The sequence below is a fragment of the Anser brachyrhynchus genome (assembly GCF_964034855.1).
Source record: "Anser brachyrhynchus genome assembly, chromosome: 7".
Taxonomy (NCBI): Eukaryota; Metazoa; Chordata; class Aves; order Anseriformes; family Anatidae; genus Anser; species Anser brachyrhynchus.
This window is the reverse complement of record NC_137701.1, coordinates 31,821,019-31,841,013: the sequence shown is the minus strand read 5'-3', so window position 1 is coordinate 31,841,013 and position 19,995 is coordinate 31,821,019. Positions and strand designations below refer to the sequence as shown.

Genomic DNA, 19,995 nt, shown 5'->3' with positions numbered 1-19,995 from the left:
ATCTGTGCCCTGAGGGGGTGCCCTATGGGACCAGCGCGACGTTGCCGTGAGCGATGCCTGATCTGGGCTCATCCCGACTCCTGCGCACGTGCGTAACCACCTTGGAGCAATGCCCATCGGGGTCATACCCCTTCCCCTTCCCCGCTGCTCCCTGGGGCAGGAGGCAGCGTGCCTGCGGCCGGCCCTGGCCCTGGTGGGGTGTGCGCCGGGGTGCCCCCGGACCCCGCATGCGCCGGGCTTCGCAGGCGATGGTTAAGTCATGTGTTTTGTGTTGGGCTTCTCCCCCTCCTGGAAAGTCCCTGTGCGGAGCGGTGGGGCTGAGCCGACCGCACACAGCTGCGGGCCACCACATGAGAGGAGCCAGCTCCCCGGGGATTACAGAGCCCCGGGAGCCTTGGGGAGGAGGCAGGAGCACCCGCGCCGTCGCCCTTTCATCTCTCCCCTGCCTCGCTCCCCCTTTCATGTCTGCCTCTCTGGCCACGCTCTCTTTTTCCTCCGCCGCCTTTGCTCTCTTTGCACTTGGCCTCTTTTCCCTGCCTTCCCCCCACCCCTTCCCCGCTGCACCTGGCTGTGCTGGCTGCCTCTGCGCCTCTCCTGTGTCCCCCCCCCCCCGGACCCTGCGCTTTCATCCCCCGGCCGCAGCCGCCTGCTCCCACCTCCCCTGCTCTGGCTGCCTGCCCCTTTCCGGCTGTGCCCCTCTGTGATCTCCCTCCCCATCCCCAAACCTCCCGTTGCTTTGGTGGGAAGGAGGGGGTGGCACAGGCAAAGTCCCCTCTGGTGTTCTCCCTCTCCATCCAAAGAGCTTTTCTCCCTTTCTCCCATCCGCCCCGTTGTCCCCACCACGCTGCCTCTAGGGCCAGCCCCGCCGTGTGTGTCCCATGCAGTCACAGCCGGGCATCCCCTTGCCCCACCTGCCTCATGGAAGGAGTACACTGGGGATGCTGGGGGACCCCGATGTCCCTCCCAGTCCCTCGCACCCACCTTCTTCTTCTTCAGCTCCAGCTGAGGACCAAGCAAGGGCACCCTTCCTGCGGTGTCGGGCACTCCCTGCCCAACCAAGGAAAGTCTTTGGTCAAGGGATAAGGGAAAGAAGTGGGTGTCCTATTCTGTTGGCTCACAGACCTGTGCCCCGGACTGCTGTGTGCTCCCCAAGAGGCTTTGGGGAGCTTCTGGTGTCAGCCAGGGGCAGGGGGCCATGTGTGGGGCCAAGCGCATTTGGGTCCAAACCTACCCAAAACCATCGCAGCCGGCTCACACCACAAACAGGCGGTGTGATGCTGAGAGCCTTGCCTTTGAGACCACGGGCACCCCGAGGAGCCCTGGTGCCCCCCGCCTGCCCGGCTGGGACCTCAGCCACCCAGGTTGGGGCTGTGAAGGTGCGTGGCAGCGCCGTGCCCCAGGACACCCAGCTGAGCCGCGGTGCCTTTGAGGCTGAAGTCCTCCCGGGCAGCAGGGGCAGCGCGGTCGGACAGCAGCCTGCATGTCTGGTCACTCAACGAGCCCAACACGGCGGTGGCTGCAGAGCAAGGCCACTTTCTGTAGGGCAATGCCACCGGGATGCTGTGCCAGGGGCCGGCAGGCAGGACCCTGGAGGGGTGAGCACAGGGCTCCTGGGCTCCAGTCCCGAGCCAGCTGCTGCCTCGCTGTAGGTACTCTGCCTTGCCAAGCAGGTCAGTTAGGGCCAAACTTTTTTTTTTTTTCTCATTTTTTTTTTCAGGGGGTTGCACGGGTGCCGGTGCCAAGCACGACATGTTGGGGCCGAACTCCAGGAAAGCCTCGGAGCACCGCTGTGCCGCGCAGGTTGCAGCGTGGTGCCGGGCAGGCTCTGGGGAAGGGGCTCAGGGCACGGCCACCTGCCTCCCAACCCAAGCAGGGGCAGCGTGGGGGCACGCTGCCCACCCCAAGGCCAGGAGGGGTCTGCCCAGTAGCCCAGCAGCTAGACGTTGCTCTCCGGTGACTTCCCGGAGACCAATGTCAAGAGCCCAGCACGCTCCAGGTGCCACCAGTGGCAGCCCTGCTGGTGGGTGCTGGTGGCCGTGCCCGTGTCAGCCCAGCGTGGAGACAGGACGGGACGGGGGGGACAGGGAGCCGTTCCCTCGTGGCTTTGCTTCACGGCTCTGCTGGGAGCAGGAATGGAATTTGGATGGGGCTGGGCGTTCCCGGGTAGCGATTCCCCCGGGCAGGATCTGGCTCCGATGACTGTTCTGCGCGGGGAATAAATACCAGAGGAGTTACTCACGGCTCACTGGGGCATGATGTAGCAACTCCTCGCTGGTTCCCCCCACCCTCCAGCCAAAGTTCCTCCTGTGATCTCCTGGGGAAAGTCCCAGCCCCCCCGTTCCCCCCTGCCACCCCCAGAGACCTTCCCCACCCTTGCTGGAGCTTTCCAGAAGCAGGAGACGAGCTGGGGCTTCGGAGAGCGAGGAGAAAGGACTGGAGCGACCTGCCACGCCGGAGGGCATCCACTGCCCCCCCGGCTCTTCCACGCCGTGCCTGCCGATGGGCGCAGGGCCAGGGCTGAGATAGCATCGGCTATCCCGGGGTATCCGCACCTGGGCAGCCACGCGGCCGGCTTCAGCCCTGGCAGAGGCACGGGGTGAGCGGAGCGGCTCAGGTCTCTCTCCTGCCCTTTCGGCGGTCACACTAAGGTCAGGTTTCCCCATGGCTCTCCCCAGCCACACGGGCCAGGAGTTGCATCTGCTTTCGGTTTGTTTGAAGGAGCTGGGGAGCTCTCCCGCTGCTGGGGCTTCAGACTTCGGGAATACCACCAGATTTTGCACAGCTCTGGCAGAGCCACGCAGCTGATGGTCCCTTCTGCAGGGACCCCCGGGGTGGAGGGACCTCCCAAATGCTTCATGGCACTGGGGTGAATTCCATCTGTTCTTGCCAGCATGGACCCGCTGCCATCTTTGGAAGCCTTCACTGCCCTTTTTGTGCACATAATAGAAATGTCCATTTATTTTTTCTTAGCTTGGGAACTTCCTTATTAATTTGCATCTGAGGACAAATGGGAGAGTGTTGGAAAAATTTGGTCTCCTCTGGAGGAAACCGCCTCAGCCATCTACCTAGGCTCATCTACTCTGGTGCTCATCCCTCTCTCTCGGGCAAAGTGCCCCAGATTTTCCCATTTCAGCGGTATCTCTTTGTGCAGTGCCCTGCGGGGCAGGGGGACCGTGTACCAGGAGGCGCAAGGCTGGAGCAGCCCAGTCCTTCCACGCAAATGTGAGAAAACGGGACGTTTTGGTGGGACTGGGACCAATGCCACCAGTGGACCAGGAGTGGAGTATCAGACATCACCCCTTTCCCCCAGGCTTCGCCATGACGCACAGTGCGTTTCTTTCCCAGGGAAGGAGGGGAGGTTTTGGGATGCACGGACGCCAGGGAGCCCAGTCCTGCCTTGCAAATTGCTCTGGAGGCTCAGCTGTGGTCGTGGGGAGAGGAGGTGTCCTGCAGGCTCCTCGTGTGGTTGATAGGACGGGTGCTCGGAGGCTGGTTACCAGTTAGCAAAGCACAGGGACACTGCCTCTGCAACCACAGGCTCTCTGGTGCCTTGCCTGCGGCTCCCAGACACTCAGCAAGGGAAGCCGCAGAGCAGATCCTGAATATTGGTTTGTGCTGGGAGCCAGCTGGCCCCACCAGCAGAGGAGCTGCTGCGAGCAGGCAGCCCGTGCCTGGGAGCCGCCTGCACCCCTAGCACGCTGCCTGCAGACCCCTGGAAAGGAGCTGGCTTCTCCCCTTATCAAGGGACCTTTGTGTTTTTTTTTCCACTGGCTGTCCCAGGGCCCCAACCCCAGACAGAACCCCACTGCACCGTGCTTTGTCAGCTCGGTGGCTGGCCTTACCTGTGGGTAGCTTCACAACCCCCCTGTTCCCAAAATGAGGGGTTTGGGGAGGGCAGCTGGGCACCCAGAGAGCACACTGCCCCTCAGCAGCCTCTGCAGGATGCTCAAAGCAGCCCCATTGGGGTGGGAGCCAGCTGCCAGGGACAAAACGCCGCAGCACGAGGGACGTGCAGAGTCCCACTGCCCTGCCCTGGGGAGCACGGCTTGGGGACACGGGGACTGGGACAGCCTGGGAAGGAGCGGGGAAGTGGGGTGGCCAGATGGCCACATGTGAGTGGGTCTCCAGGAGCTCCCACACTTACCTCCATCACCTCCACCACCCTCCTCTGCTCCCGAGCCCCCAAAACGCAGCCAGCTCCGGGGCAAGCACCGCATCCAGCCAGTTCTTCCTCGAGGGGCAAAGCCAGCCTGGCCACCACCACGCCTGGGGTGGCGAGGGCAGGCACTGTCCCACCCGAGGACATGGATCCTGCCGTGCTGTGGCAGTGCCACCACTGCTGTCCCACAGCCCAGGGACGGCTGCACGGGTGCCCACAGGAGCGTTACAAAATGAGGACGCAGGGCTCCTCCCCGCTGCACCCGGGGCACTTGCTTCCTCCCAGCCTGCTATTTTCCTCCTCGATTTGTGTTTTGTTTTTTGTTTTCTTTTTTTTCTTCTTCTTCACTTATTCTGTTATATTTTTGCATAGCCCCGAGGGGCGCGAAGCCGTGGGAGGAGCAGGGAGGATATCAGCTGGCAGATACCAGCGGCGTGATTCACTGCTGGTCCCCGCGGGCTGCCACGGCCGGGTGGGTGCCCCCCTGCCACCAGCATGGGGCCCGAGTGCTGGCTGGGAGGGACACATGCAGGTCCCCAGCGCCTGGCCCAGCCTGGCTGCCTGCCCCTCTCCCTGCTCCCTGCCCCGAGCATCTTTCCAGCAGCGCAGGGGGGGCAGCGGCACAGCCACAGGCATGGGGCTGAACGCAGGGATCCCCGCGGGCTGGATCGGGTGCAGGGTGTGCTTGGCCTCCTGCCGGTCCCCAGACAGCTCCCAGGGCTGTCACTATGGGACGAAGGTCACTATGGGGTGAAGGTTTTGCACACCAGGGTGGGCAGTCCAGAGGGTCCCCAAGAGCAGGGTGCTGCGCCCCTGAATACCCAGCGCTGTCTCCAATCCACTTTTATTCACAATTAGGAAATAACTTACCATACAATAACACAGGCACGCACAGCACAGCCCGGGCACCCTCCCCTCCGGCCACGACGGCGGCCCCCTGCACTACAGCTCTGTCCTGGCAGAGGCGAGCTCCAGCCGGGGGGGGCTGAGCCCCCGACGGATGCCCGGCCTCCATCCCCATCCCACTGAGAGTGCAACGTGGCCAGAGGAACCTGCGCACGGTGCCAGTGCGTCCCCCCCACCCTCCCACCCCGTGCCCCGCTGTCCCCACCCCACCCCACCCCGTCCCACCGGGTGCCCCCCCCAGTGCCCACCCTGCGCCCCCCGCGCGGTGCTGGTGACGGCGGTCTGTACAGCGTGGCCGTGCGCTCCCGGGGCCGCCAGCCCCGGTGCCTCGGTGCGGGGCCGGGTGGGCACCCTCCCCGGGTGACAAGAAGCCCCCACCCACCCTGGGTGACGACAAAGTGCTGGTTTCGGAGGGCCGGGCCGCCCTCGTGCTGAGCGTCTCCTCTCCGGCTCCGGAGCAGAGGGAAGCGGCCGCCGCGGCTCCGTCACCCCCCCAGCGCCGGTCCCCGTCTGCCTCCCCCCGGGGCGGGCGCGCTTTGTCCCTGGCACCCCGGGGCGGGCGGGCGGCTACTTGCAGACGCTGACCCACTCGGTGATGCGGCACTCCTCGCACGCCACGAAGCAGCACCAGTGGAACTTGCAGTTGCAGCGCTCGCTGCGGGTCTGCCGCAGGATGTTGTGCCCGCGGCCGCAGCACAGGCTCTCGCAGTTGTCCATGCCCGGGCTGGTCTTGTTGCACAGGCGCCCTTGGGTGCCCAACGAGTCCAGGGCCGGCTCCCGCTCGCAGAAGTCGGGCGACTTCTCGAAGTAGACCAGCTCGCTGATGCCGGCGCGGCGGCGGTGCCGAGCGTGGCCCGGCTCCAGCTGCCCCGCGTTGCGGTTGTGGGGCCGGATGAGGGTGGCCCCGTAGAAGCGGTCCTTGAGCAGGGACCCCACGAGGCGGAACTCGGGGGTCACCTGCCAGCAGGTCTTCAGCTGGCAGCTCCCCGAGGTGCCGTGGCACTTGCATTTCCTCCTCATGTTGTCCATCACCACCTGGGTGGGGAGGGGAAGGCAAAGGGGTTAGCGCGGAGGATGCGGTGTTTGGGCAACGTGGAGCTCCCTGCGGGTGGGCGATGTGGGATCAGCACGTCACACCAGGAGGCGAATTTCAAGCAGGAACCGGAGATGCTTGCGGTCCCAGCTTGTGGTTTTGGGAGGCTGCAGCAAGGCCATTGCCACACGTCCGCCCCCACGAGGGACAGCGCTGTGGTTGGGTTGGCCGGGGAGTGTGGCCAACAAAGGGACAAGAAGGACCATGGTGGCTATGCCAGGAGGGGACGGTGCTGGCATCGAGGGCAGGTGCTGAAGGGTCACCCAAAACTGCAAGGGATGCTGCTTTGGCTGTGCCAAGGCAAACGGCTCAAGCCCAGCGACCTCCAGGCGCACAGAGCAGCTGCACACCCCAGACAGCCGCACTCGGTGCCACCCTCTGCTCCATCCCCGCGTGGGGCCTGGCTTGGGGACCGAGCATCTCCTCCAAGCCGTGCCTGAGAGCAGCAAGGAAGGCAGCAGGCCTGTCCCCCATCCTCCCCCTCCGCACCCCTTGGCCCGAGAGTAACGACGTAATAAGGGAAATTAGCCCCAAATTACAGAGCGCGGAGAGATTGAAGGCAGCAGGCGCTTTGAAGCACTTTGCCACCAGCTTTGTGGTGGTTGGGAGACAATTTCCTGCCCGGCCCCAGCCCCAGCGAGCAGGGACAGGGATTCCCCGTGGGACTGCCTGCCCTCAGCCCCACGCACTCGCGTGGGCTCCAGCAGACCCCCTCCCACGGAGACCCCCGGACCCCTCGGGGTGCCTCAGCCGGGCTGGGGCTGGCGCAGAGCAGCCCACGCGTGCTAGTTCAATCCCAGGCTGGTGCCCCCCAGGGGCTCAGGGTGAGCCCGGGGGACGCGCAGCCCCACATGAGGTCTCGCCCCATGATGTCCCAGCCGGCCACCTGGCTTCGTGCCTGTCGCAGGTTCCCTGTTCTCAACCCCTCCCTGGTTGGGGGGGAATGCGTGTGCAAGAAGTACCTTGTTTCGGTAGGGGTGGGTATTTTTTGCTGCTTGTTTTCTTGTTTTTGAGTAAATCTCCCCGTTGCTAAGCACTTATGTTAATGAAGGCAGGTCAGGGAAACACGCCTGGAGCTTGGGGCACACGGCAGAGAGGTCTGGGCTGGGCTGGAGTTTGGCTTTCATCCTGCTGAGAGAGCCCTGTCTCCTGCCGGGAACAGCCTCCACCTCGCAGGTAATGAGCTGCCCGTCCTCTCTGCCGTGCCCTGGGCGTGCCGGCGGGGAACACCAGCTGCCTCTCCGCGGTTCGGAACGCACTGGCATCGGGATCCCATCTTCTGCTACCTCCCCTCCCAGGCCTGGACCAGGAAAACCCACATCTAGTGCCGCAGGTCTGATGGTCCCCACTGGGATGGAGGGGATGCTGGTGTCCCCATCACCCAGCGTGGAACATCCGAGCCGTCACCGCTGGGCATCCCAAGCACCTGCACCGCAGCATCCCTGCCCGTGGACAGCTTCCTCTCCGTCCTGCGTGGGGAGCAAGACCCCACCAGACCCAGGAGTGCCTTTGCCACCACCTCTCCTCGCGCGCCCCTGCCCAGCCAGGTCCTTCTCCCATCTCACAGACACCCGGGTTCGGCACATGCCCGGACTCGCTGGTGCTTTCTTTCACACATTCCCAGCTCCTCCCAGACACGCTCATAAGAGCTTTATCGTAGCCCTTTGTTGTGAGGGTAATGGGTAGTTCCAGGCTGCCTTTCATCCTCTTGCTCTCTGATCTGGCGGGCGAGGAGGGCTCGCAAAGCCTCCTGCGTGCTGGGGTCTTGAGTTCGCATGGGAAGCCTCCTGCAGGCTGGGGGCGTGAGCTTTTCCTTGCCCTGTGGCTTCCTGCGCAAAGGCAAGACACCGAGATGCCCGCGAGGGATGCTGTGCGCTGTGCATCCCCTCCCTGGCTTCGGAGCTGGATTTAAAAGGGCATGTTTCTGCCTGGTTTCGAACCAGGGACCTTTCGCGTGTCAGGCGAACGTGATAACCACTACACTACAGAAACCCGTGTCCCTGGGCCACCAAGGGTGGCTCTCGGTGGGTTCGTCACCTCCCCTGGCACTGCGGGGTCTGAGCTGGGATCCAGGCACGCGTCGGCCCTACCTACGCGCAGGGTACCCTAGGGAGGCACACGGACCTCGGAGAGGATGCTCAGCATCATCTCACCGAGCGGCTGGGTGCCGCGGCGTGGCGAGGGACGGCACGTGGTGGCCAAGCTCTGCACGAGGGGACAAAAGCTCAGGGCTTGCCCCTGGTAGAGGAGAAGGGCGCAGAGCTGCTGCCCCCAGCGCTGCCGCTCCTTTCCTGGGAGAGCAGACCCCAAAGGGCAGATCCTAAAGGCGCTGCCTGGTGACATCCCCCGTCTCTGGGCTTTTTCCCTTGGCACTGCACACCCCAAATCCCTGAGCACTGCTGCCAGCCCCTGTGGTTTTGGGCACGCAGAGCCAGCGGGTAGCCAGGATGAGCCCTGCAGCTGGAAGTGGTCGGGGGTCTTCTTGCCTGGCTGGGGGCAGAGCAGCCTGTACAGGATTTAGCTGTCAAAATCAGATTTCATCAAACTGGGGCAGATTTCGGGGATGGTGAAGCCCAGCTCCAGCACCCGGGAACAGCAAACGTCAAGGCCCTGCTCTGCAGTGTCCCCATCTTGCAGCTGGCTTTAAACATGCTCCAAGCGAGAGGCACGTCCAAACATCTGTGCCGTCCTGGGGAAATGCTCTCTGTGTAATTCTGGTCTTTAATTACTTATCCCTGCGTTACACTACATGCCCACCCCGAACGTCAAAATCTGGCTGTGCTGGCGGAGATGCTCTGGGCACCGGGGGCTGCAGCAGGAAGAACGGCAGCTCTGTGGCATCAGTGTTGGTCCCCATGGAGAAATAGGGACACGTGTGTGGCAGGGGCTTGGGGACAGATGTCAGGCTGGGTCTGTGTGGTGGGGTCCCCCCAGCACCTGCTGGCAGCGCGGCCGGGCAGGGGAGCACAGCCAGCTTCTGGTCCCCTCTTGCCTCCAACGGCAGGCTGCTTTTAAACACCACTTTCCAGACAGAGAGCTACTAATTAGCACCTTTAACGAGACCTGACATCATGAGAACGGAGGGGAGGCAGCTCTGCTCGCCTGGGCAGGCTCCAGCGTCCCCACGGAGCTGGGGGACAAGGCTGCCAGCCGTCACCTCGGCTCCCCAGGCGATGCCACCCTTCTCGGGTGCCCGCTGCCTGGCTCAGCCCAGCCTCGCCGTGCCCCATCCATCCTGCTGCACTGCCTGGGACAAACTGGGGGTGCCCTGGGGACAAACAGCCTCGGACACTTGTGCCACCCCAGCCAGCACGGGCTGCACCTCAGCACCAGCCCCCTGCAGCCTCCCGTGTGTGTCCCAGGGATGCCGTCCCCGTCGGTGTCCCCACGTCCCCCCCGTGGTGCCGCTCACCTGCCGCCCCACGCGGTTGTTGTGCAGCCTCATGCGCGAGTGGATGTCCCGGTAGGTTTCCCGGGAGTCGAGGAAATCCTTGGAAAACTTCTCCCCATAGTCCACGTCGGGGCTGCACCCCCCCCACTCCCAGGAGTCCTGGAGGCCGGGGGTCTCGGCCGGCATGTGCTCCATGTGCACGCCGTGCACCATGCCCTTGCCGCGGTTCATGGCCTCCAGCTGGAGCCGGTGCAGCTTGCGGCGAAAAGCCTCCTCGTCGCCCCGCCGCTTCTGGTCGCAGCCGCAAGCCTGCAGCTTGCCCAGGGCGCAGGCGTTGGAGACGGCGTGCACCACGCCGGCCGCCGCGATGGCGTAGGCGAAGGCGCTTTCCCGGAAACCTGCAGGGAAGGAGAAAGAGGGGGCTCAGGCTGGGCTCCTGCCTTGCGGATGCTCTGTCTGGACCACGAGCAAAACCCCTCCGCGTGCCGTGAGCCCCATTTCCAAGCAGGGCACACCGCTGCAGAAAGTGCCAATCCTGCCCGGTGCTGGCTGCAGCAAACAGGACTGTCACCTGCGCTCACATCGCCCTGCGGAGATGCCACCACGGCACCTGGGGCTGGTGGGAAAGGCACTTATCTCTTTCCCTCCCCTCCCCTCTGAGCTTCCCAGTGCATTAAAAAAAAAAAAAAAAAAAAAGGGAAAGAAAGAAAGAAAGAAAAGAAAAGCACACTGGCTGAGGAATATTTCTGCTAAGAAATAGCCCATTCCTGATCCCACACCACTGGGAAGCAAAGAGGGGGTGCAGGCGTCCTCCCCAAAAGGGCGGCTGTGCTGACAGCACTGCCCAGACAGTGGCAGGCAGGATTTGTCCCTGGCTGAGGTGGGCACCAGCACTCCCCACCAGCCGCGGGTCCCCACGCAGCACGGCACAGCACCGGGGCCCCATCCTGGCACCAGGGCGTGCAGCACTGCCCGGCTGGCCCCATCCATCTGCGCCCGCCCGCTCCTTCCCCGAGCCCCGAGCCCTGAGCCCCACCGCTTCCTGCTGAAACCTCCTGTAAATGTGATACGGCGCTGGAAAAATTGCACATCCCTGACCGCACCGTGCGCTGCCAGGGCCGGCAGCTGGTTGTCGTTAAGCGCCGGGGAGCGAGGACACCCGCAAGTGCCGTTAGCTGCCGGTGGGGCGGACGGGGACAGGGACGGATCCCGTGGGGCTGCGAGCAGGGGCTGCTTGGGGGCTGCTTGGCTTCGCTGCTGCTCAGGGACACGGCCTCCCCTACCCGGGAACTTCTCTTTTTTGTTGTTGTTTTTTTAATGCTAACTATTATTTTCCTTCCTGCTGGTGCCGGGCCAGACGGGGAGCCCGCAGCGCGCTTTGCTTTGCTGCGCAGTGACCGGCCCGAGCAGGAGCAAGGAGGGAGGGAGGGACAGACTTTCTGTGCTGCCTTCCCACGTGAATAAACAAACAGATTGGCTTTTGCAAGCCTCTCTCCCTCCTTTGGACAAAAACATCTTGAACGGCCCTGGGTTTGCTGAACAGACAGGAGGTTTGGGGTGCTTTTCCCAGCGAACGCTCCCCGGCGGACGCGCTTGGCGCAGGCGATGCTCGGCAGCACGCATGTCTCCTCCGTGGTTCCCTGCCGCCTGCTGAGCAAACGCTATGATCTTATTAAAGGGAAACGAAACGCATCTCGGAAACCTGCATTTAAAGCCGTGCTGCTCTTTTGTGTGCTAATTTGACACTGGTGCATTTAAAAAATTAACGAGGCGCTGCTTAAAAGCAACCGGGAGCCTCTCCCAGCTTCCCCTCGGTGTCGGACAAGCTTGCTCCGAGCCTGTCTCTTCCAATGCACAAGTTGAACAGCATTTTTCATTGGGCAGGTAATGGGGCAGCTGGTGCGCACGCCGTGCAGCCTCCCCGGGGAGGCAACACACCCATGCCTCCATCAGCCCTGACGGCCCCGGGGCAGGGTCAGCCCCTCTCAGCCCTGCCTGCTCCCCGTCCCTGGCCGGGGAGCATCTCCACGTTCTTCAACCAGGGAAGCTCTCGATGCGTGGAAGCAGTTTGTCTTTATTACAAGGACCGCGTCTTCCCCTCTCCACCAGCCTGTGCCGCCTCCCTGCAAGCTTCCCCGAGAAGCAGTGCCCAAACCTGGAGAACTTCATCCCTCGGGCGTGCAGTGCAGGATGGACGAGCCCCCGGCACCCCCAAGCTCCCTACATCACCCTATCGGCTCTCCATCCCCTGGACCAGCCTCCAGGCTGCCTCCCCCCTCCTCGCCTGGCACAGGCAGCTCTCAGCCCCGCTCGGTGTCCCCATCTGCTCCCGGGCTGCTCTCCCAGCCCGTGCCCAGGGACGGCAGGAGCAAACCCTCCACCCGGCGCCACGCTCTCCTCTCCAGCCCTGCCTTTCCGTTAGCCTCTTTCTCATACATTTCCCCAGCCTAACTAATAATTTCCCATGCGGCATCTCCCTAAAATCCCTTCTGGAGCCCAGACAGAAGCTCTACCCCACCCACTTTGTCTAGCAAGCCCGTCTCCTTACTGGTGAGGAGGCCAAGTTGGTTTGGTGCCCTCCATGGCTGGGAACCCCTTCTGGTCAAGCCCCGGCCCTTCTTCTTCCCCTGCTGCTCTCCGACCACTCATGAGCTGATGGACAACGCATGGGTGCACGTCCCTGGAGCCTCCTTCCCTCGGCAGCAGCGGAGCCAACACGTTTCTGAGCCCGGGATCAGCTCGCGTTCCTCGCTCTGCCCAGGCCATGCCAGAGCCCGGAGGATGCAGCAAAGCAGTGAGCAAGGTGGCTGCAGGCGACAACCGTGGGCATCGTGGTCTCGGCAAGGGTGGGATTTTCCAGGAACCTCGGCAAAGCACGGTGTGCATCGGGTGGTCCCCGAGGACCTCCCTTCAGAGGGAGGCTCTCCAGCTGCCCAAGACTCCCAAGACCGTGGTGGCGGTGCCTGAGTCACCAGGTCCCTCCCGAGACTACAGAAGAGGCTGTAGCTGCAGGAGGTGCGAGAAGGGCTGTGGGAAGTGTTGCATCCTGCTGGGAAGAGGCAATGGAGGACACCCCCCCTGACACCACAGCTGGGATCCAGCCATGTGCTTAAAGGGCAGTGCTGGGCACCCACCCAAAGACCTTTCTGGTCCCTAGGCAAAGGACCCAGCTGGCTGGCTGCGGGCTCCGGGGTCTTCTGGGGCAGGGAGAGCTGGACAGCCAAATGCTTCCTGGGAGCAAATTGCTCCCTTGCCTACAGGGAGCCGAGGAGATCTCTGCAGTGCTTTCCCATCCTTTTTCCTCCGGCTCAGCCCTGGCCTCCAGCTGGGAGGAAGCCACTGCATGGAGCCATCACCCCAGCATCCCTCATCCCATGGCTGCCGGAGCCTTCCTCCTGCAGCTCACCCTGGGTGGCATCGAGGGGGCACGCGGGACAGCCTGCTCTTGCTGCCTGGTCCTGGGGCACCGCGGGGTACCCCAGGGATGCCCGGGGTGGCCGCCAGGACCCCGTCCCCGCCGGCTGGCGAGGCGGAGGAGCTCTTCTCCCGTGAGAGCCAGCCGGTCCCGACACGCCGCCTCTCCCCCAGCCCCGCTCCCTCCCCTCCCCTCGCCCTAATTAAACTGCAGGTGAACCTGCCAGGCTCTGGCCCCACGCCAGGCACTAAACGGCTCCCTGCAGATCGCGACTTGCCCTCCCTGCACCTCCCGAGCGTGCCGGGGACAGCCTGGAGCCCTCGCTGCGAGCACGCGGCTCCCCGTCCGCCCACGGCGCTGCGAGCCGGGAGCTGGAGCTGCTCCTCGGGCTGCGGGGAGCTGGGCTCAGCCCTACACCTCCGGGGGTGCTGCCCGCTCCCCGAGGGCACCGCTTTGTGCCCGTGCGCCTGGGGGCACGTCCAGGGGCTGCGGGCACCCACAGGGATGCAGCTGAGCACCCGGAGCACCTGCGTGCGCGCGTGTGCCCGCTTCGGGGCCAGGTGGGCAAAGCCCGCAGCTTGCCTGGGGGCACTGAAAAACCCTGCCAGGATCCCAGCTGCAGCTGTGCCGGGCTGGGCGCTGCGGTCTGCGGGCGCCAGAGCTTGGCTGGGGCTCTGCGGAGCTGGGCGCCGGGGTCCCGTGCTCGGCAGCATCCCTCGGGACAGCCCTAACGGCACCTGCCTCGCTCGCTGCGCGGCGGAGCCTGCCCCAAGCTCCGGCTCATGGCTGGCTGCGCCCTGGCACCCGGCTCTGCCGGCCTCTCAGGGAGTTCCTCCCCCCTCCTTGCCAGGCTTTGGCCGGGCCCCCCCAGACCCACAGCACCCGGGAGACCTTCTTAGGAGGGCACAGGCTTGCAAACCTCACCCTGCCTCCGAACGCTGCAGAAGGAACCGGAGGGACGCTGCACTCCAGGACAGCCCAGCCCCGTGTCTTTCAGAGCCACAGATGGATGGGGTTGGGATGAGCCATGGGCACAGGGACCTTCTGCACCCCTCAGCACCCCTCAGACAGCCCCCGCAGCCCCAGCAGCAGCACACCCCCACCACAGGTACACCTCCGAGTGCAGGGCCAGGACAAGGGCTCAGCACCCGTTTGCCACCCGCAGTGAGTTTTTGGCACGCACCCAGGCACAGTCCTGCCCAGCCAGCTCCCGACAGCCCCTGGATACCAGGGGAACCCACGGCACTGCTCCGTCCCTTTACACCTGCCCCCGGAGCCCATCAGCATCCCTCTCCCCAGCTCTTCTGCCCAGAAGCCCCCTTTAGACTCCCACCAGGTCCGGTTTGAAGCCTCCCTGCTCCTCCCTGACTCCCCAGGGCTTGCATCAAGCTTCTGGGATCTGCCTTGCAGGCTCTGCTGCGTGCCTGGATGCGGGGCAGAGCCCGGGACAGGAGCCCGGATGCTGCTGCCTCGCTGGGGGAGACGTGTGGGATGCGGGGGGACGGGGCGGAGGTGGGAGCCGAGCGGAGCAGGGAGGGAGGGAGGGAGGGAGGGAAGGAGAAAGCAGCTACAAATAATTTAAAGTGAGGTTCACGCACGGCTGAACTGATGGCAGAAGAAGTGGGAAAAGGAATGAAAGATTAACGGGGTCTGTCACTTCGGGTTACAAACCACGATCCTGCCAGCACGCTGCGTTCCCAGGCACGCCAAGGATGGCGCAGGGCGTGGAGCAGGGACCCGGACCTCGGGGACCAGATGCATCAGTGCGTGTGGCACGGAGCCTGCACCCCTCGCTTCGCCTCTCCTCCCAGCTCCGGGCTGCAGGGACGCACGCGGCATCCCTGCTCTAATGGCTCTCCTCTTCCTGTGGCCCTGAGAGCTGCGAGGCGGGGCTCAGAGCTCCAGCCCCGTCACTGAGGGACGCAGAGGCCTGGCAGCAGAGCAGGGCACCAGCCCCGAGGCTTGCTGCGTGCCCAAATGGTTCCGAGCGACCACAGAGGAGGTGTACAGAGAGGGAGACATCCCCGTGGTGCCTGGCGCCCTGGGGCTGGGGACCTTGGGGCACCTCCTTCCCCGCCGGGGCTTGCACCCCACTGCTGCTGGAGCATCTCTCCCAGGCTGGCGGGACCCCCGAGCGGGGCACCCCACCCGGCTCTGGGGGCGGCTCGAGCCAGCCAGCCGGTGTCTCCTGCCGCCCGCGGAGACTCGAAGCGAAGCGTGCTCCTCAGAGACCTGGAAATACCGCGATGCTTATCAGGGCTGACGGTCCCCACCCTCCCTGCCAGGCCCTAAGCTCGGTGCTGCTCGCGGAGGCACCGGCGCTGCCCTCCTCCGGGCACCAGCACGCTGAGAGGGGCTGCAGCCCTGCCTCCAGGCAGCATCCCCTGCAGCCAGGCTTTGACCCTCTGCCCTGGACTCGAGGGGCTTCCCAGCACCCAAAGGCTGCTGTGCTCCCTCTCCAGCCATCTCCCTGCCCAGAGAGGTCCCTGCCCGTGCGTCCCTTCGGAGGGGTGGTGTGTGCAGAGGACCAGGCTTCAGGCAGGGCAAGAAGATAAATTCGAGCCCTGCTGAAAGCCCCATCGGGTCACCGCCCCGACGTGCACCGTGCAGGGCAGACCCTCTGCACCCCCAGAGTGCAGCCCTGGAGGAACAAGCACCAGCCAGGGGAGCTCTGACACTTGCAGGGCTGCCCGTGCCTGGGAGGGAGGCGAGGAGACCCTCGCAGCAGGACCTGGCAGACCCTGGAGCCAGGCAGGACGCAGGCTTTCTGCACCGGGGAGCCGAAAAGGGCAGGACACCAGGGTGATGTGCTCACAGACCTACGTCCCGTTATGCTTCTGCCCGCCGCGATGCGCTGAGGCACCATCCCCATACACCAGCACCAGAGCAGGAATGAGCCAAGACGCGCAGCGCATCCACCAAACCAAACCCCAGAGCACGGCACACACCTTCACACCCGCTGTCAGTGCTGCACCCTGACCCCTAAGGCCCCCCCATGGCACCATCAGCCTACGGCACACGGGGGGGGGAAGATTTTGGAAAGCGGTGGGACCTAGGAGGACTCTCAGGAGAAGCTGGGCATGGGCATGTAGCTCAGGACAAGGGCAAACAAGAAGGTGCACGGAGAAGAGCCCAAGTTTGCTGCTGCTCGGTCTGGCAGATCCTAAGGGTTCTCCATCTCCTTCCGCCTTCGCCCATGGGGATGCTGAAGACCTGGCCTGGCCCCCTGCTCCAGGAAGGAGCTGTGCCCACTGGGAGCCGATGTAGCCCCTGAGAGCGGAGTCTGGGCAGAGGAGGAGGAAGACGAGGGATGCCATCCGGCCCTTACCTCTGCTGAAGATGATGCTCTCGTAGGGGATCTTGTTCTTGGTCTCGAGGCTGGAGCAGTTCCAGCGCTGGTCCCGGAACTGGTGCTGGCACTCGTGGATGGCGATCTGGATGCCCTGGATGGCCGAGGCCGTCACGTCGGGGTGCCGCACGCACACCTCCAGCTGCCGCCGCGTCAGCCCCGGCAGCGTCAGGCACACGGTGTTGGCGTTCAGCACCGGCTCCGACGGCAGCTTCAGGCCCAGGATCTCATTGGAGCAGGAGCTTTGGGGGAAAGGGGAACCCGTGAGCCGAGCAGATGCCACAGAGGCTGGGAAACCCTTGGGCACCACAGCAAGCGGAGCAAGCAGGGACTGTTCAGCAGCACCAGGGCTGCAATCCTCTGCAGGCGTGCCAGCACATCCCCGCCACCCCAGCAGCCAAATTTGGCCCCCCTGCCTCTGGAGGCCAGCATCCCCCAGGGCTGCATGCCCTCCGTGCGCTCCCCTGGGGCTCTCCCACCCCAGCAGCACGGTGCAGAGGCTCTCGGGCTCGGACTGCCCTGCCTTCGCCAGGCAGTGCGGGGTTCTCCCTGGGCTTCCCCTGTCACAGGGGGAAGCCCCTGGAGCAGGAGACCCACCCCAGGTCGGGCTCCATCCAGGCTGCTGGCCGATCCTCTCCCTGTGTCTCCTGGAGGAGAGGGAGGAACCAGAGGGACCATCCTTTTCCCAGCAGCTCAGCTGGGAATTTCGGAGCTGAGCACCCTGCTGAATGCTCCCAAGCTTCCAGCGATAACCCAGAACCATCCACAGGCACATCCCAGCCCCAGCGGCTGTGGCGCTGTCACCGCCAGGAGCAGAAGCACCGAGGCTGGCAGGTGGATGGGGGCAAGGGGAGGCGCACGGTCCGTTTGGGGGTACGGGTCCTTACACAAGCAGAGATGCTGTCTGGGGAGAAGGGAGGTGGATGGAGCGTGGGGAGATGGATAAAGCATGTCCAGAGACACGGCTGGAGATAAGAGAGGTGCAGGCAGGACAAGCAGATGTGAGGAGGGAGATGAATGAGGAAAAGGAGTTGCCCCGCTCCAGGGCAGAGCTCAGAGGCCGCTGGCACGCACAGAGCCCATGCAGAGGACCTGCAGAGCGGGCAGCAGGCAGCGGGGTGCCGAGGAGCATCCTGCACCTTGCAGCAGGGTCCGCCAGGGGCTGAGCACTGCCCCGCTCCTCGCTCAGGACAGCTCCATCCCCGCGGACAGCTCTCTCGGGGCAGGGCTCCCTCTTCCCCAGGAGCTGGGTGCCTGGGAGGAGCAGGGCGCAGGAGCCCTTTGAGCCTCGATCACAGAAGGGAGACTCGGAGGAGGAGGATGCTGGAGGAGGGACTGCAGCTCCCTGGTGGAGCAGCCAGGCCCCGGGGAGAAGGATTGCTCCCGCTCTGCTCCCCCAGCTCCTGCCAGCCTGGTGCAGGTACGTGGAGAGAAGCATCTCAGGGGACAGGGGCTGACTCCCTCAGCCCTGGAGGAAGGGCTCAGCCCCAGCATCCCCGCTGAATTACAGCTTGCTCGGGGGGAAGGGAGCTGTCAGCGTCATGCTGCTGCCGTCTCCAGCTTCCCAAGTGTGTTTATACCCATCCCACCACTGCCATGGGGCGAGCTGTGCGGCTGCCACAGTGCAAATCCACAGTGACTCCAACAGGGAGAGACGGGGCGGGGGGAGAAGAAGAGCAGAGGGGAGCGCAGCCCTTCAAAGCCCCTGCACACGAGGGGAATCCTCTGCCCGGCTGCCGCTCTCGCTCCCTCCGTGGAAGCAAGCCCTGGCTGACGGCAGATGGGAAGCAGCTCTGCAGCCACCTCAAAGCCAGCAGCTCCCACCCCGAGCACTGCAGCGACCTCGTCCCCTGCCTGTCCTGAGCCAGCCCCAGCGCCTGCCGCCTTCACCCACCAGCATCCAAGGGGGAGGGGGGGGCAGATAATGGGGTCGCTGTCCCCGTTGCACGGCGGGGAAACTGAGGCAGGGGCCCTTGTCCAGGGCCCGGGGAGCGGAGGGCAGGTCCTGCTGCCTCTCGCTCCTCCCAGGGCTCAGGGGGGCCAGGGACCCGCGCGGGGCTGTCACTGTCACCGTCCCTAGGAGGACGCGGCACTCCCCCCCAGCTCTCTCCCCCCTTGAAATCTGGATTTAAACTTGATTTCACGGTGACAAGCCCCCGGGTCACAGGCTGCAGCGGCTGCCGCTTTAATTAATACAAGTCCCAACGTTAACAAATTATATTTAAAGGGGCTGGAGGGAGGGGGAAGGGCGGGGGACCCCCCCCCTTCTCAGCGCCGCGGTTAACCCCTGGCTGCCTGCAGCGCACAAGTTTCGGAGCAGGCAGAGGGGAGCTCCCAGTCACCCGGGGGAGATGGAGACGGCCGGGGGTGGTGAGTGAAAGGGGGGGGGGGGGCGACTTATGGAAACCAGGCGGCCCCCACCTGCCCCCCTTTGCCTTCGGGCTCGGCAGAGCCGGGGATGGGGGGGATGCTGGTGGATCGGGGGGGGCCCAGCTGCGGAGTCCCGGGGCCGGGGGCTGCTCTCCCCCCGCCACCGGCAGCGGCACCGGGCTCTGCTCCCACATCCCCAGGCCTCCCCCGGGCACAGCGGGGAAACTGAGGCAGGCCGGGCCGCGCCGGGGTGGCTCCGGCCGGGGAGGAAGGCGCAGAGCTCCCGCGGAGGGGGGTAGCCGCGCATCCCGGCGGGGAAAGGAAGGGGGAGCAGCAAAAGGGGGGGGGGACGGCGGCCCTGACAGCGCCCCGAGCGCGGGGAGCCGGCCGTGCGGGGCCACCGGGGCGGCGGGGGGGGGGGGGTCCGGGGGGAGCCGGGCCGGGGAGAGGGACCCCGCGGAGCCCCCTCGGCCGCCCGCCCCCGGTGCGGGGCTGCGCGCAGCGGCTCCCCGGGGGAGCGGGGCGCTCGGCGGCGGTGGGGCCCGGGGTTTGGGGGGGGGGGTGCGGGGCTGCGGGGTGGGGGCCGGGGGGGGCGCAGGTCCTACCTGGGTACCCAGAGGCTGAGCAGCAGCGAGCAGAGTCCGTGGGCCAGGGCCGGGCGCATCTTCGCTGGGGCAGCGGCTGTGCGGGCTGCGGGCGGGCGGGCGCCTTTGGGGCAGGGGCGGCGGGGCTCGGCGCTGCTCTCTGCCCGCTTTGTTTGTTGTGGGTTGTTTGCTTGTTTGTGTTTTCCCCTCTCCTCCCTCTCACTGGCTCCCTGCGCGCCGGGGCTCGGCTCGCCGGGGCGGCTCTGCCATCCTCCCGGGATGCCCCCCCCGCCGCCTCCCGCCGCCCCAGCGCCCGCCGAGGGCTGCGCGCCCCCCCCGGGCTCCCTGCCCTCCGCCGCCGCCGCCGCCGAGCCGCGCTCAGCGCCCCCCCGGCTCAGCCCCCCATGGCCGGGCGGGCCGGGGGGCCGGGGGGGCCCTCGGCCTTCGGGGCGCGCTCCCCCGCCGCTCCCCAGGGCGCCCCGGGGCTCCGGGGCCGCGGCGGGCGTGGGCAGGGCGCCCGGGGGGGCTGGCCGGCCGAGGGGCGCTGCGGCTCCCGCGGGGCCCGCAGGCACATGGGGAGCCGCGGCCCCCCCGCCGCCCCCCGCCGGTGTCGCCGGGCGGCCGGCGGAGCGGGCAGGGTCGCGGCCGGAGCGCCCCGGGAGCGCTGGGCGCGGAGCGGCGGCGGCGGCGGCTCTGGCTGGGATCGCGCTGCGCCGAGCATTACTCAG

General features: G+C 65.7%; 1 protein-coding gene across 1 annotated transcript; it reads right to left on the bottom strand.

Annotated features, from left to right (window-relative positions):
* Window positions 1-4,991: 4,991 nt before the first annotated feature.
* WNT10A (Wnt family member 10A) lies at window positions 4,992-19,971 on the bottom strand. Its single transcript, XM_080599274.1, has 4 exons — window positions 19,289-19,971; window positions 16,293-16,555; window positions 9,571-9,947; window positions 4,992-6,100 (listed from the first exon to the last, which is right to left on the bottom strand). Exons 1-4 carry the CDS (start codon window positions 19,345-19,347, stop codon window positions 5,633-5,635), a joined length of 1,167 nt encoding a protein of 388 aa, XP_080455400.1. The 5' UTR covers window positions 19,348-19,971; the 3' UTR covers window positions 4,992-5,632.
* Window positions 19,972-19,995: the final 24 nt, after the last annotated feature.